This window comes from Parus major, chromosome 23, assembly GCF_001522545.3.
Source record: "Parus major isolate Abel chromosome 23, Parus_major1.1, whole genome shotgun sequence".
NCBI lineage: Eukaryota > Metazoa > Chordata > Aves > Passeriformes > Paridae > Parus > Parus major.
In genome coordinates, this window is record NC_031791.1 from 3216899 (window position 1) to 3233910 (window position 17012).

General features: G+C 42.3%; 1 protein-coding gene across 5 annotated transcripts in view; it reads left to right on the forward strand.

Annotated features, from left to right (window-relative positions):
- The window catches only part of LOC107214129 (protein argonaute-3), a 34435-nt gene that overhangs the window by 5801 nt on the left and 11622 nt on the right, over nt 1-17012 (forward strand). For all 5 annotated transcript variants that reach the window (XM_015649161.2, XM_019008881.1, XM_019008879.2 and 2 more), the window contains exons 2-18: nt 1103-1274; nt 2298-2418; nt 2955-3163; nt 4332-4468; nt 6566-6700; nt 9471-9558; nt 9689-9836; nt 10145-10264; nt 10753-10875; nt 11050-11183; nt 11591-11775; nt 12045-12204; nt 12842-12932; nt 13722-13916; nt 14246-14380; nt 14952-15053; nt 16125-16324. In XM_015649161.2, coding sequence (XP_015504647.1) covers nt 1103-1274; nt 2298-2418; nt 2955-3163; nt 4332-4468; nt 6566-6700; nt 9471-9558; nt 9689-9836; nt 10145-10264; nt 10753-10875; nt 11050-11183; nt 11591-11775; nt 12045-12204; nt 12842-12932; nt 13722-13916; nt 14246-14380; nt 14952-15053; nt 16125-16324 — 2455 coding nt within the window. The remainder of the gene's footprint in view (nt 1-1102; nt 1275-2297; nt 2419-2954; nt 3164-4331; nt 4469-6565; nt 6701-9470; nt 9559-9688; nt 9837-10144; nt 10265-10752; nt 10876-11049; nt 11184-11590; nt 11776-12044; nt 12205-12841; nt 12933-13721; nt 13917-14245; nt 14381-14951; nt 15054-16124; nt 16325-17012) is intronic.

The following is a 17012-nucleotide window of genomic DNA, read 5'->3' on the forward strand; positions in this document are numbered from 1 at the left end:
TTGCTGGCTGCATCACCGAGTAGGAGGAGAGGGGAGAACTTTGCACTATCTTGCTTGAATGCTCTGTTAATCAGGACATTTGTGCCACGAGTAACTTCTCAAAACTCAGGCTACCAAGCATTTTGGGGTTTTTGTTGTTTCTTAACTGGAAAGAGGTATTTTTAAGCGGAAATACTAGTAGAAGTTCTGGGAAATGGGCTATGTTTACTACTGTGTTTGATTTGTAAGGCATAAGTAATGCAAATCTTGAGTGGAGGGTTCTCATGTAAATGATGCAAAACAAATTAAATAGATGAGAATGGAACAAATCTGGGCAGGTATTTTAGCTACTTTTCAAAATACCTATCTCAGTGCAGATTTGGATGTTTCTCTTAGCAGTTCTGGCTATTCTTCTCTAGTGTACAAGTAATCAAGAGTTTTACAATCCTGTCTTAATTTGATTCTTTACTCTTCTGGCAAATTGGCTTTATGGGGGCAGTTAGATGGAAGGTAATGGTCTTACTCTTCATCCATTTTCAGCCAGCAAAGTTCGAGAATAATCTGTCTTCCAAGACTAAGCTGATATTGGCACTGAAATGAAGAGTTTATCTCAAATCCTGTGCATCAGTCCAGAGCTACTTCTGTATTTTTGTACTCTGCAGCCACTTGGTTATTACCAGGGTATTCAGAAAAGACTTGTAAAACTTCCTGTGTTATTTTTGGGGTGGTTTTTGTTTAAGGATTTTTTTTGTTGTTGGTGGTGGTGGTTTGTGGGGGGTGTTTTTGTTGGTTTTTTTTTCTTTTCTTTTTTTTTTGTTTTGTTTTGTTTTGGATTTTTAGTTGGGTTGTTTTAGGAAATCTCCTAAACAAAACCTTCTGATTTTATTCATGCTGACTGCTGAAGCTCATGAGTAAGAGAACCGTCTAGATGTAGGTGGAGGCTTAGGGATTAATAATGGGCAAGCATTTGTTTGGAATTTCATGGGCAGCATGCTGTTGGAGACAGCTGATTTTCTTTCCTCAAGTGTGCTGGCTCTGGTGCCCACCTGGTTGTCCTGGGAGTTGGTTCAGGGGATTGTCTGTTGTGCTTTTTCTCCTAATCTGTGGGATTTTTCCTTTGCAGGATCCGTGGGGGCACAGCCCCTGCTCATGGTGCCCAGACGTCCTGGATATGGCACCATGGGCAAACCCATTAAACTGCTGGCCAACTGCTTCCAAGTTGAAATCCCAAAGATTGATGTCTACCTCTATGAGGTGGATATCAAACCAGATAAGTGTCCTCGGCGGGTGAACAGGTGAGAAGACACATTTGTCTTGCAGATTATACCAATGGGAATATTGATTAACATCAAGAGCTGTGAAAGGGAGGATTTCTTTCCTTTTCCCCACCTCCCAGCTGGGAGGTAAAAGTGCTGCTGCTCATTCAGCTTGAAGAGGAAGTCAATATCATCTTCCTGAAGTACTTTGGGTTAATATTGCCTGGCCAGGACCTGGTGCCTGAGAGCTGCTACTGTTCGCATGTGCTGAAGGAAAATGTTTCCATTTTGTGCGACTGAAACACCAAGATTTCCCAAAAAATTCAATTCCAAAGGCCTGTTACAGTTGGAGGTGTTCCAAAAGTCTCTTTTTATCTACTACTCTCATCAAGAAGCATCTTTGTATAAGCTGAAAATTTCATGATGGTTTTTCAAGTGTAATTTCAGTGCTTGTGTCAGGTTAATTTTTATTGCCATCAATTTATAATAAAGCAAGGGAGGCAAATCTATAATTGTGTGCAAATTGGATTGGGCTTTTACATGATTTTGTAAAAACTCAGGTTATTAAGGACTTAAAGCCAAACCTTTTTTGTTAGGGCATCTCATGTTTATAACCGGTGTAGGCAGAATTCAAAATTCTTATCAGTTGAGGAACAGAGAAACATTGCTGCAGACAGTACAATGAACTGGCAGAGCTTCCAGTTGGGGGTTTGTACTGTTTTTTCACAATACCACTTTGTGGGTTTTTCCCAAGGTAACAGTGTCCTTGTATTCCATAATAAAGATGATGCAAAGGCCTTGGTCATTTCTAGGAGTTTCTGAAATAATTTCAATACCAATATTTCCCAGTACTTAAACATTTGCATTGATTCTTATTTTATTCTGTAGTGTTTATTTATTTAGTTCAAGCATGTGAAGCACCTTTTGGAATAGCAGTGGGTGTTTAGAATTCACTCAAGTATTGTTTATTGCAACTACTTCAGCAAAACACTAAGGAGTGAGAGCCAGCTTGGGTCTGATCCTTCCTCAGAAACATCTTCAATGTAAATATCCCTTTTCCAGGGACGTGGTGGACTCTATGGTGCAACATTTTAAAGTGACAATATTTGGGGACCGTAGACCAGTTTATGATGGGAAAAGAAGCCTCTATACAGCCAATCCACTTCCTGTGGCCACTACTGGGGTAAGATAACTGGGATGATGCTGTATTGGTAGCAGCTTCATAGGAAAGGAAAAAAGCCAACTTTAAATATTACTGATGTCAGAAAAGCTGGAACTATCTTACACTATCTGTACTGAAACTGAGTCCTTCTGATACATTTCCTGCAAATTCCAGTGTGTGTAAATGTTCATGGAACAGTTGCATTCAGAACTTCCTGTAGAATTTCGTAGCTGCCTTCTAAAGCAAAATCGATTAAAACATTTCATTTTACAGACTGCAACATATGATCTTGTGAATGAATTGAAAAACCAAGCCAGAGTTTTTCTAGAATGTATCGCTTAATGATTAGAGCTGACAAAAAGTTATCTTCTTCTGCTTGGTCAGGGCCCAGTTCTCATCACTTTGTGCATTTGATAATGTACTTTCATCAAATGTGCTGTCTTTTCAATATTTTTGAGTTTTTGAGTCTCTGGCCCAGTTATGGACAGGAGTAGTCACAAGGGTACCAGACTCCAGATTAAAAAGCTTTTTATTTCTTTCTTTTCTCCTCTGCCCAGGTGGATTTGGATGTGACACTACCTGGAGAAGGTGGAAAAGATCGTCCCTTCAAAGTGTCAATAAAGTTTGTTTCTCGGGTGAGCTGGCACTTGCTGCATGAAGTTTTGACAGGAAGAACCTTGCCTGAGCCTCTGGAACTAGACAAACCTATCAGCACTAACCCTGTTCATGCTGTCGATGTGGTGCTACGACACCTCCCCTCCATGAAGTAGGTTCACTGTCTTCCTGCGGTCTGTCTTTACCTGAAGTATCCCCACTGGGAGACCTTCATCCCCATTTCTTCACAGGTGAAAAGAGAAACTGCTCATTCCCCTTTGCAGCACAGCTGGTGAGCTGAAAGGGGAGCTTGTAGCCAGTTCTGTACAAGTGTTTCTGTAGGCAGAGCAGGTGATATGTGTGTTGGAAAAGATCAAGAAACAGCAGGCATTTATAATAGGTCTTCACTGAAATGTTGAGAGGTGCCAGTGAGCTGTAGTGCTGCTGTCCTGGTTCTGCTCAACCTGAGCCAAGTCATGGCAGTGCCTGTGAAAAAGCACAGGTCTCTCTAATCCATTGATATACTGTGACCAGTGCGCGCTTCTCACGTCTGAAATACATGGCTGGGACCACGTACCTGGCTAAACAAAGTCTCATATTTGTTTTTTTATCTCAGAACCCTGAAATTTAGAGAAGGCTAATTTCACCTGATTTGGTCAATGAAAGTTGCTTTTGAAGTTTGTTGGCTTTAGGCAGCACGATGGCTTTGCTCTGATAGGTGTCACTGCATGTAGCTGACTCCTAAAAAAAGTGCCCTGTGGTTTTGTTGGGAATCCAGTGTTCCTCAGCTTCCTCAGATCTGAAGATGTTAACCTCTATACTAATGCCTGTGCATTACAAAACAGGAGGTGTGGAGACTCAGGAGCAGCTGTTTTCTACTTGTGAGAGAAACATCATTTCCTCTAGTTCTTTGTTTCCCCCATAGTTTTTGCTTCTCTCAATGTATCTTGTATTCAAAAGGTCCCTATGAAATAGGAAAAGTGGTATTTAAGGGTCAGGTCAGTGTAGACAAGGCTGTTGTACACACTCTGCTGTGGTGGAGATTCCACTTTCTTGAAGCAGAAGATCAGGAAGGGTACGTTAACTTAGTTCCTGATTTGTTGTAAAAACTGAAAGTGGTTTGTGCATTGCTAAAAATAGTGAATGTTTTTGTCTAAATTTAAAAGCACTGCAATAGGAACAGAAGCATTCAGGATATTTTGTTTATAGTTGCTTCTTGGCACAGATTGCTGGTGCACAAAATGCCAAAAAAATAATAATGCTGTGTGTTATAGTCTTTGTTACATGAATTTTATGTTTGGAAAGCAAGAATATAAATGTGTGGCCACCTGTTTCACTAGGTACACCCCTGTGGGCCGCTCCTTCTTCTCAGCTCCCGAAGGCTATGACCACCCCCTGGGAGGGGGCAGGGAGGTCTGGTTTGGGTTCCATCAGTCAGTCCGACCTGCCATGTGGAAAATGATGCTCAACATCGATGGTAAGTGGAGATTCAGGGCTGAGATTCAGACCAGACATGTATGGCAAAGGCTACCCAGAAATTCTAGTCTTTTTTCTTACATTTGTCATCATGTCAATGTTTGAGCAGAAATTTAGCTGCCATATAAAGACCAATATCCCTGTGTAAGAAGGAATTGCACAGGGCTTGTTTTCCTACTTAATTTCAGTCCTGGTGCATCCCCAGTGACAGAGGCAGGTTGCCTGCGCTGTGTCTCGGTGCAGCTGTACACAGTGAGTGGTGCTCAGTACTTCCAAGAAAACTCTGTAAAACATACCCCAAACACTTCTCTGAATAAGGCTGATTGGGATAGGCTTTCTTATGCAAAAGCATGAGCTCTGCAGCACTTTATTGAGTCCCAGATGAATGGATCTGAGATTGGCTGGTGCCTTTGTCAGACTCCTCATCCTGTGAGCACTCGACTCTATTTAGTTGTTAAACCCTCATGGAAAAGTGTCAGTGGTGGAGGTGCAGGTGCTGCCTGAGGTTTTCTCTGATGTGCATTCAGTTCCCACTGTCTTTGAAAGGCTTTATAAACCCAAGGTAAATTGTCTTGCTCTACATTGAGTACTCCAAGTCAGGTTGTGCTTAGCATGTGTCTTAGAGCATATTGCAGATGTTGAACTGTCTTGCTGGAAATTTGTAAGTCCGTGTGTTCTGCTTTACGTAAATTGTGGTGATTCTTGTGTGACTGAAGTCACACGGTTTGTTCTTGTAAAATTGCCTTTCTAACGGCAGCTGTGGTTTAAAAAATGAATGTAAAAATCCCAACCTGTCCCAGAAAGAACCAGTGCTGGTATCTATGTGCAAGGTACTGAGAGAACTGCAGTTCAGGCAGGAGAAGAGGATAAATTTACACCAGTTGATGATGTACTGTGCTGTTACTTTGTGAGGCAAGTTTTTCTTACCAGCATTAGCAAGTGTAGTAGTAATTCTTGGAGTAGAAGTTTTTCAGTCCTTCCTTGTGAATGAGAAATTTTAAGTCTGTTGTAAGTGGTGATTCACAGAGCTGTTGTTCTGTTTCCTGATTTGAGGCTGTGAAATTGCCTTCAAATCCCATCACTGGAGGTTTTTCAGTTGTTTAGTTGGATGAGGTTCTCCATGAAAGTGTTGCTGTGGGAGACAACCCACATGTTGCCAGGGTGGGGAGAGTGAGGATTTGGGGTCACTCAGAAATCTGGAGCAGTCTTAGGCATCTGGAGATGTTGGCTGATGCGTCATGTGAGGTTGGTAGGCTGCTCAAGTGACACAAGTCTGAAGAATGTTGGATTGTATCAGCACAGATATGTGGCGGGTTCGGTACATGAGATCTGGAAAACTGATAAATGCTTGTTGAGTATTTCTTTACTGTTGTTACCATTTAAAGTTTTAAACGTGTGGAAGAGTTTGTGTCTGAACTTTGTCTAGTCCCACCTCACCCTTCCTGCCAAAGGTGTTGTTTCAGTTGTTTATAACTTAGTCCATAAGGTAATTTATGATCTTCCTTGCATGGAATAAATCAGCTGTCATGCTTAAAAACAGTATATTATCCCTTAAAGTGATAGTGTCATTAGCTTGTGGAGAGGGTGAGAGATTTGAATAGATCAAGGGTTCTACTCCCCACTACATGAACACAATTTGTGCATAGTCAAAATAGTGCTCATGTCTACACCAGATACTGTTTCAGTAATTGAGCAGATTATGTAATTGACAAAATTATATTGTGTGTTGAATTATGTTAGCTTTTAATATTCAAAAGTCTGAGGTAGAGAGGTATTAGTCCTATCTCTGCAGCTTCATACAGAGGTGAATGAGAATGTCTCTCTGGGGTGCTGCAGCTCTCTAGAAATAAATGTTCTCTGGGGAAAAACCCTTCCAAACCTCTGAAATTCCAGGTAGTAGCAGAATGACTGTACCAGGGACAGATGTGTCACTGTGGACCTTTTTCCTGGCTTTTTGATATTTTACTCTTGCAGAACTCACTGTTCTGTTTCTAAATGTGCCTGAGGTTTACGTGAAATTCTAAGAAATATTGATGTATGAAATGCTTCACAATACCTTGTCTGGGGGTTTTTACACTTAATGTTTTGCTCTGTGTAGTTTCTGCCACTGCCTTCTACAAAGCACAACCCGTAATTCAGTTCATGTGTGAAGTCCTTGACATTCATAATATTGATGAACAACCAAGACCTCTGACTGATTCTCATCGGGTAAAATTCACCAAAGAGATAAAGGGTGAGTAGAAATGGGTCTGTTTTGTCCCAGGTGACACAATAAAGGTAATTCTAATGGAATTGTTTTGACTGGAAACCTGGTTAACATGCGTCAGAAGGGCATGGAACTGCCAAGAGAATTGTAGTGTCCATGTATATAGCTCTAATACTGAGAGAAACAGTGCTGCTCTGCAGAGCTGAAGAACATTCCCAGTGCCTTAAAGGCCAAAAGGGAGCATGTTGTTCATTGCCTGGGCAGAGGTAAGTGGCTGGTGCTAGCCTCTCCTAACCCAGGGTCCCTGAGGCTACCTGGCATTGTGTGTGGGCTCCTGCTGTTTCATTGCTGTGGCAAAGTGAACATTGATTTCAAGGCTAACATTGAATCTTTGAAAGAGTGTTGTTACAGTGAATTCTAATAAGTGATTGTCTTGTGGAAAAACAAGTACCACTTGCAGCTGAAGGCCAAATTCCATTCCAAAGGAATTGCATAAGCTGCTGCTTTGAGTGGTTTCACTCCATATATGCTACTCGGGTTTGTATTTTCCCATATCCTTCATTGCAGTGTAATTTGCAGAGGGAAAAGATGTGAAGGGGCTCAGTTCTTAAACACCTGATGCAATGTTAGACTCTACTGAAATACTGGGCAACTAAAAAGTAAATTTGAACTCTAGTCATAAAGGGATGTGCTCACAGAAGAGTCATGACTGAAAAAGACTTACAGGAATTATTTTGTATTAGTCCTAACATGTCCCCTTTTACATCTACCTGTCTGTCTTCATTCTGTAGGGCAGGTAACTGGAGATTGAGAAACTGCCTCTTCTTAATCTCAGATGCCTCAGAGGCTCTGATACCATAGTCAGAAAATGTTGAAAGTTATCCTTTTGCTCTCAGATTTGTCTTTGCTGCTTTAGGGTCTGAGAGCTCCAGCCAGGACGTGACCACATACAGCAAAACAAGCCCTGCATTAGAGCTGGCTGTGTGTGAGCAGCACTGGGGGAGGGCACTGCCTTGGTAGTGTCACAGCAGAGTAATGACAGAGCAGGGAATGGATTCCAGATATCTCTGTGTTCATCAGCCCTTGTCTGTGGTCACAGTGCCCCATGGTTTCTCTATTTTCTCTTAATGCCGTGTCAGGGCAGTGGTGGTTTATTTTTAACTGTGAGTAATGCTGATGTTCTTGATGCAATTAGTGTTTTATGGGAGCAAGGAGGTACAGCCAGTGTTTCTTTGTGATGTCTGTGTCCCCAGTAAACTAAATACAGTCTGGTGTCTGGTACCTGGGGACCTGATTTTGAGTGGGTGTTCAGTCAGTGGTCCACAAACCTCAACAGGATGAGCCATCCAATTGCTCTCCCAAAGGCCTTTACTACTAGACTTCACCAGTATTAGACTTTACTACTGGAGGTGAATCCTTTGAATACCCAGGCTCTGTTTTTAGCTGCTTTCTGTCCCCTGGGGCTGGAGAAAGACAGCAGCGTGTGGATGCTGTGCAGCCCTTGTGTGATAAGCTCAGTGCTTCCAGCAGATGTTGAGGCTGCCCTGTGTGAGCAGCACAGTGTGTGCACAGTGACAGCAACAGCCCCCAGAGCCTCTTGGAGCTGCCACTGTCATGATTATTGTGGGCAGAGGTAAGTCTGGAGAGGCTCTGGTGTGTAGGCTGGGTGCTTTGAGGCGAGATGCTCAAAATTCAAAATTCAGCTTGGTCACTGAAATTAAAGAAAATTACGGGCTGAATGTAAAAACAAACAACAAATAAAAAGCTGTGGAGAAAGACGATAAAGTAGAAATCTGGTTTTGCCCTTTTAATTTCAAATACATTGGAACTGATAGTTTGGAGAGATGTTCAAGACTGAGAATGAGAACAAGAGGATATGGTGAAAAACTGCTCTCTGAGTTCAGTCAGTGCTTTTTAAATGAAACTGCTAAATGAAATTCAGAAGACACTGAACATTAAATATTCTACGTCATGCTTTCTTTCTGAAGATAGTAATGAGGATTAGTCAGAACTCAAATTATAATGAAAGTAAAAATGTTTAGAGAATAATAGTTTCTTACATTTGTGCTATTTGGTGCTGGTTTAGGGCAGATCTGGGAGAAAACCTCCAATGAGGCTTCCCCTGGAAGCAAACCCAAGTGGCCCTTTTCTCCCACCCCCCAACCAGTTCGGGAAGAGATTTCTCTGAGAGAAGTGGAAAAAACCTGTTTATTTCACAGGTACAGCACTACCCAGCACAAGAATGAACGATACCAAATTACAAATCCTCTTGCCGTTCCAAAGAGATGACAAACTTCAGAGGGTCTCTTTCCTGTGGGTGTTCACTCTGTTATCAGTCCCTCTGGTGCTGGAAAATGCCGCTGCCCAGGCTGGGCTCCACGGGTGCGAGCTCACGGTGCTCCCCCGAGTCCCCAGTCCAGAGCAGGTTCAATTCGTTTCAGAAAAAGGGAAAGAAAACAGTCCAGGAAGACCTCTCTGCTCTGACTAGTTGGAAAGCCAAGGCGATCTGTCTCTTGTTGTCTGTGTGTGCTGTATTCAAAACTCCCGATGCGGGGGGCAGCAAGTACAGTCTCTGATAACAGACTCGGTGCTTCTTTTCCACTCACTTTTACTCTTAGATGGAATTTTAAGAATGCAAAACCTGTGTCTGGGTTAGGTGGACGAATGGGGATACAATTTATCATAATCAACCCAGGACAATCCCAAAGCTGTTATGTTCTATGATTTGAAACCTTGTGCCTTCTGTGTACATGTTTGTGTAGTTATGGCATCAGGGTTTTTTTATGCTTTTATGCAGGCCTAAAGGTAGAAGTGACTCACTGTGGGACAATGAGAAGGAAGTACCGTGTCTGTAACGTAACAAGACGGCCTGCAAGTCATCAAACGTAAGAGGCTTTTTGTCAGAGCATGAAATGTGTGATATTTTCACACTGAGCAACAGGACCTGATAGTCCATTAATTTTGGGACAATGTCATTTGACAACTAATATTTTACTAACATGTTTGTCTTCTCAGCTTTCCTTTACAGCTAGAAAATGGCCAGACTGTGGAGAGGACAGTAGCACAGTATTTCAGAGAGAAATACAACCTCCAGCTGAAATACCCTCACCTTCCTTGTCTGCAAGTGGGACAGGAACAAAAACACACCTACCTGCCTTTAGAAGTAAGAGCCTTACTCTGATTGATCAGATGGGTTTGGATGGGTTCTATCAGTTTGCAAAACATTAAGAATTTATGCTCTTTGCAATACAAGTGTGTTTACAGGTTTACGTGTTCAACCCTCTTAATTTCAGACTAAAGAATGTCTGTATCCTAAAGTGCTTTAAAGTGTAGAAATACAAGAAAGAACAGGAAGTTGCTTAAACATGTTGGGCTTGTGGTTTATAGTGACAGCGGAGTGTGGTGCGTATACAGTGTGATGTGATCTGAGTGCTTCTGATGTGAATTAATGCTTCTGATTTTCCCGTGCAGGTGTGTAACATCGTGGCAGGCCAGCGTTGTATCAAGAAGCTTACAGACAATCAGACATCAACCATGATAAAAGCGACAGCCAGGTCTGCCCCAGACAGGCAGGAGGAGATCAGCAGATTGGTGAGTGCCCCAATCCCAGCTCCATGGGACACTGGGCTGGATTATATCCATGCAGAACTTCCTAGTCTTTTCATTCCTCCTTGTCCTTTAGCTGAATAGATTTAAACTACTTTTTTAATAGGATGTATTTAAAATGGCCTGCAATGATAGCATGAATACAGGCTCTTTCTTGCATTATTATCTCTACAATTAATTTACTGTGAAGAAACACTCAAAAAAATCCTTTAGAACGAACAAACTCCAAATGAGCACTTGCATAATGAAGGGAACAGAAACCATCTCACCCAATATATCTCATGGTAGCAATTGTTTTCATTGGGGATGGGTTGATAGTGCTGAGCAGTCAATTCTGAGCCTTTCTCAATGAAATTGTGTAAGAACACTTCTGCAATGTTCCTGTTAGCCTGTGGCTTGTTATATGGATTATAATCAGATAACATGTAAAATAACATGTACATTTCCATGTAACATGGAAAAATCTCTCCTAGGTGAGAAGTGCAAATTACGATGCAGATCCATTTGTCCAAGAGTTCCAGTTCAAAGTGAGGGATGAGATGGCCCATGTGACAGGACGTGTGCTCCCAGCCCCGATGCTGCAGTACGGAGGACGGGTGAGGCTTTGGCTTTTCCTCTGGTTTCCTTTTGAGGAGTGATTTCTTGTACACCTTGACTCTACAGGGATCAGACTTTGAGTAATAAACTCTTCTTTGTTATCCTGAAACTGCAAATAGCACTGGCTGCTTCTTTTTCAGTCGCTTGAGTGTCTGTTGCTTTTGTTTCCCCAGAATCGAACCGTGGCAACACCAAGCCACGGCGTGTGGGACATGCGAGGGAAACAGTTCCACACTGGGGTGGAGATCAAGATGTGGGCCATAGCTTGCTTTGCAACACAGAGACAGTGCAGAGAAGAAATTCTGAAGTAAGGCATGTTGTGGTTCAGGCTTTGGACTGTTCTCGTAATGGAGTGAAACATGAATGTAGGATTACAATGAGCATTTTACCTGTGTTCGATGTGAGATATTAGGGTGAGAATCCAGGCTGGTGTGCTTCCGTGCTGGGTTCACTGTGGGGTGTTTGTCCTGTGACATCACTGTATATAGTCCCTTCTGACATCTTGAACAAAGTACTGAAGGTGTCTAGACTATTTTTTAACCCATTCTGGCCTGTGGCATTTCACAGCTGTACAGCCTTCACATAACAAACCTTTTTTTAAATGCTGCTTTAAAAGCTATTTGGAATCGTCCTCCTTTGATGGTTCTGTCCCTTTGTGCGTTGGTTCTCATGTGCTGTTGCTACTACAAAAATCCAAAAATCTCCTCTCTGCAGGGGTTTCACAGACCAGCTGCGCAAGATCTCCAAGGATGCTGGGATGCCGATCCAGGGCCAGCCCTGCTTCTGCAAGTATGCCCAGGGTGCAGACAGCGTGGAGCCCATGTTCCGACACCTCAAGAACACCTATTCAGGGCTTCAGCTCATCATTGTCATCCTGCCAGGGAAGACACCTGTGTATGGTAAGGGCACACCTCTGTCTTCACCTGTTATGTCAGGTATCATTTGGAGAAATCTGCTGTCCAGCGTATGTTAAAAATCTCTCAGAACCATCCCTTAAGTATTAGAAACCACTGTTTTATGTTGGAAGATAAATTGGAAGCAGGTCTGAGTATGCAGATAAGTTAGAAGTTGCTGCAGAGTACTCTGAAGTTATTGTGACTTAGCTAAGATAGAAATGCAGCAATAACCTCGAATGGACTCAAGTTGTCTCCTTGTATTTGCTTCCCAGCGGAGGTGAAGCGCGTGGGAGATACACTGCTGGGAATGGCCACACAATGTGTTCAGGTCAAGAACGTCATTAAAACATCTCCACAGACCCTCTCAAACCTGTGCCTGAAGATTAACGTTAAACTAGGAGGAATCAACAACATCCTTGTACCTCATCAACGGTAAGACTCTGGAGATTGCGTTGGGTTTTCTTTTAACAGATGTGGTTACATTTGCTGCTTAGCACCCAAAATTTAAATGTGGCCAAGTTTTAAGTTAAAATAGTCTTCTGATAATAGTATGTGGTATTTGAAGTAGAATTAAATTCCTTCCAGCACAGGCTCAGAGTGGTGGTTGGTCTGTGCATTAGGTCTTCAGCCAAGATTCTTGTCAAATGTTTGATCACTGTCAAAGCTGAAATGAGGAACAGTTGTGTGAGGAAGAATATTTTAAAGGCAGTGTAAGACCATCCTGGTGCTCAGCTACTGGAGAACAGTGTAATGTGTATGCTGGTGCTATAGCTCAGTGGTGCCCAGGGGACCCCCAGGGCCTCTGAAGGCCCTGGCTGTGCCACTTCGCTGAAGGCCTGAGGCTGCTCCCCACCAGAATCATGCCCTAGTTCTGGCAGCGTGTTTGCAGCGTGTTTTGGGCTCTGCTGGGGAGGGTTCCAAGTTCACCTCTTGTGCACAAAGATCCCATTGTTGAGCCTTGGCCCAGGTACCTGGTAAGGCTGAGACACAAACAACCCCCACGGTGAGTAATGACCTTGCGGCAGCTCTTCAGCTACAAGTGTGACTTAGCACTTTTTTCTTTTTGAAGACCTTCTGTGTTCCAGCAGCCAGTGATCTTTTTGGGAGCTGATGTCACTCACCCTCCAGCTGGAGATGGGAAGAAGCCTTCCATTGCTGCTGTAAGTTTTATTAAATTTACATGGTATTTTTTTCATCTTGGGTAAAGGTTAGAACAGTAAATGCAACTCATGGACTATATCTGTATCAAATATTTTTCAGGGTTTATGCCAGTTCTTTGTACAGATTCCCAATGACATTAAAAACCATGTATTTAAAAGGAAAAAACTGCCTGATACTTCAGAGTGGTTCCTTAGCCCTTTAATTTTTAAATCAAGGTAAAATGGCATTGTTAAATAATATATTTCAGCAGAAATACTATTAAGGAAATAACACAGCTTGGTGACATTAGCTAGTAACATTTTTTGTCTTTTTAAAGGAGAAAAGTGTAATTAAAGGCCTGATTTGGTAGAATTTTTTTTGATATTTCTTACCTTTTATATTGGTACAGTCCAGGAACTCAAGGTGGTGATTGGAGGCTTGGTCAGTCCTCTCCTACTTCGTCCCCTTGGTATTTTAGTTGTCATTGATTGCAGTTATGGAAACTGCATTTGTGTTTAACTAAGGGAAGCTGAGGTTTTTCTCAAAGGTGAGAAAACATCACAGAAAAATGTCTGTCTGTATTATAAAATTATGCCATAGTGAGAAGACAAATTCTGCAGGTCCATTTCAGGATGCTTAGGGGCAAAAGGTGTTAAACCTGTACCAAATACAAGTTCCTGTTGAAAGTGTTACTGTGGTTGTTGTCTAGCACAAATATCTTGTGCTTGCTGCTCTTGGCTTTTTTGTTTTTAATTGTTTTGGTATAGATTTGAGCTTGAAGCCCCTTCCCTGCTGCACTCTCCCTGCAGGTTGTAGGCAGCATGGATGCTCATCCCAGCCGGTACTGTGCCACGGTGAGGGTCCAGCGGCCCCGGCAGGAGATCATCCAGGACCTGGCCTCCATGGTCAGAGAGCTGCTCATCCAGTTCTACAAATCAACACGGTTCAAGCCCACCCGTATCATCTTCTACAGGGACGGGGTCTCTGAGGGACAGTTCCGACAGGTTGGTTCAGTTTCTTGAAAGCTTCTGTTACTCCGTAATAGTTGCTGGTCTTGTTTTGTACTGTTTGAGTTGCTTACGTTTACACAAAATAATTGAGACTTTTAAGGAGAGAGATTTTTAATCTTGTTGGGTAAGAAGAGTTGCAGCTGTTTTCCTGTCTGGGAAGGAGAAGTCTTCAAATTTGGGAAACCACATATCTCTAAGTACTTTCTGAGATTACCAGCTGTGTGCTAAAGTTGTGCCTACTGTTAACTACACCAAGTTAGTAGGTGGTGTATATAGGATAGAGTGGAAAGAAAACCTAAATTCTTCTGTTCTTGTGCTTGTAGGTTTTGTATTATGAACTGCTGGCCATTAGAGAAGCCTGCATCAGTTTGGAGAAAGATTACCAGCCTGGAATAACCTACATTGTGGTGCAGAAGCGACACCATACACGGCTGTTCTGTGCTGACAGAACAGAAAGGGTAATCACTGCCCTCTGAGGAGCCTTTTGGGAAAGCTTCATGTCAAGCTTTTAGGCTGCTGGAGAAAATATTAGCATGGGCTTCTGTCCTTCTGGTTGAATGTGCATGCAAGGAGGTGTTGATTTCATGAAATGGGGCCTCAAATTGAAAAATCATTGACCTTAAGTATGTTAAAAGCCCCCACAACCTTTCATTGGAGCTAAAGTCCATGTGACTACTCAGAACCAATCTCTAGCAGTTGTAATAGAAGAAAGTACAAAATGATGGAACCTTTTTACTGAGTTAGTCAATCCAAACTGAAGCTGACAACTCTAAATACAAATATCTGTGCAGCTCTTCAGTCTGAGCCAGAAAGTTCTGATGTGCTGGAGGTGCAGTGTTGTGTAAAGTGCTGGAGAGCCATCCAGTGTCCTTGTCAAATCTCCGAGGCTGATGTAGTGGCACATTCCACACAGTTCTGTGGCACTTCATGTGCTGAAACCTTGCCAGTGGTGAATAGAAGCTTGCATTTTTCATTACAGTTGAGCTGTTACAAACAGCTGAGGCCACACTTACCAAACCTCTTCTCTAGGTTGGACGCAGTGGCAATATTCCAGCTGGGACAACTGTAGATACAGACATTACACACCCCTACGAATTTGATTTTTACCTCTGTAGCCATGCTGGAATACAGGTATGGTTGCTTTGTGTAAGTAAATGTGAATTTAGAACACATTGTTTTTCTCCTTTTTGTGACACCTGATTACAGTTATTTAGCAGGGAAATGTTCTTTTAGCTTGGTTTTATCTGAGATAAAACATTTTTGTGGGACTTGGAGAATGATTTGCTTAAGAGGTGGTCGCTGCTACATGTTTAAATTTGCACTGATGGTAAGTGGTGCTTTTTAAAGTTTGTGTTTAAAGAAGCCACTTTATTTCGTAACATTATTTCTGAAAAAAAAAAAAAGATTTCAGCTTTTATCAGGCTCTTGCTTGAAATGTAAAAAAAATTTGTTCTGTAGATTTTTATGATGTGAGTCTGACCGCATTATCATCAGTTTTGTTTAGATTGGCCGGGCATTACTTCTTTTCCAGTTTTGAATAATTTCAGTGGTTTTTTTGTCAATCTTTACACTGTGTCTGAGCAAGCTGGTTTTGGCCCCTTGGAAAAAGAAATTTATTGAAATTACAGCTCATTGTGTTTAATATAGCAAAGCATAAACAACCTCAACTAAATTGATACTTCAGATGTATTTGTTTTAAAAAGAGAGACTTTTAGCTTGGCTAAAGCACAACTATTTACCCAATTCAGGTGCACTGTAAGATTTAACTTGAGTTTCTAGTGTTCATACTTGCAATTAGGGTGATCAGGAGCTGGAGGGATGTAAAAGCACTGGTTATTTCTCTGAGATGTTTCTCTGTGGAAGCACTGGTTATTTCTCTGGGATGTTCCTCTGTGAGAAACAGTTTAATTGAAGGTAGGTAAAAGATGCTTTAATTGTGGTTCAGTCATGTTGGGAGCAGATGCTGATCAGTGAGGGTTATGTAGAAGGGGTTTTATCCAAGCAAGAACATTTAGAGCAATATAACCATGTATATGTTAGACTTACTCATCTGTAAATACATTTAGGCCTGACATAAAACTGAACTTGTTTGGCTGCTGTTATGTAGGAACTCACGCTAGATAGTCTGGCCCTTTCTGAACATCAAAACCTATCTTGTTTATGGAAATCCAGAGAAGTGACCCTCCATCCCCATCTCTGCAGGGAACCAGCCGTCCCTCCCACTACCATGTCCTGTGGGATGACAACTGTTTCACAGCAGATGAGCTGCAGCTGCTGACGTACCAGCTGTGCCACACATATGTGCGCTGCACCCGCTCTGTCTCCATCCCCGCACCTGCCTACTACGCTCACCTGGTGGCATTCAGAGCACGCTACCACCTCGTGGACAAGGAACATGACAGGTAAATCACAGACTGTCCTCAGGGTTTAGTCCCCACTGCTCTCCTCTACTGTCAGGCCTAAAGACACCTGACTACAAGCGGTTCCTGCTGGTCTTGCACTTAGTTTTTGTTGCCTCTAGGACTGATGTTAGATCATCACTCCTGGCAGCTGCTGCTCTACATCAAACCAGTGTGGGTTGGTGGATTTTAATGAATAACACTCAGATTAAAAGAATTAAAAGAATTCAGTTACTGAAGTATTTAGTTATGACTCTGATGTGGTCTGAGGGAATCAAGCCATGGATTTAGTTTTTTTGCTATAGGATCAGAGTAGTCATGAATGAACCAAATGTTAAGTGCTTCCACTTATCTAACTCTGTACATCAGAAATATTTTATAACCTTCAAGCCATCAGTGTATTTATAAAAAGCTTATTTTTAGCTGAACAAGCTGAGTAGCCATGGTGAAGAGATTTGTCAAAAGCTTCAAGGTTGCTGGGTGAATATGAGTTGATATTTCTCAGTGTCCAGTTCTGACACTCATGCTGTGTTGGTGAAGGGTCTGGAAAGTCAGTCCTTTGGGTAGCAGCTGGGGGGGCTCAGCCTGGAGAAAAGGAGGCTCAGGGGGGACCTTCTCAGTCTCCACAACTCCCTGACAGGAGGGTGCAGCCAGGGCTGGTTGGGCTTCCAGGTAACATGGGCAAGTCATG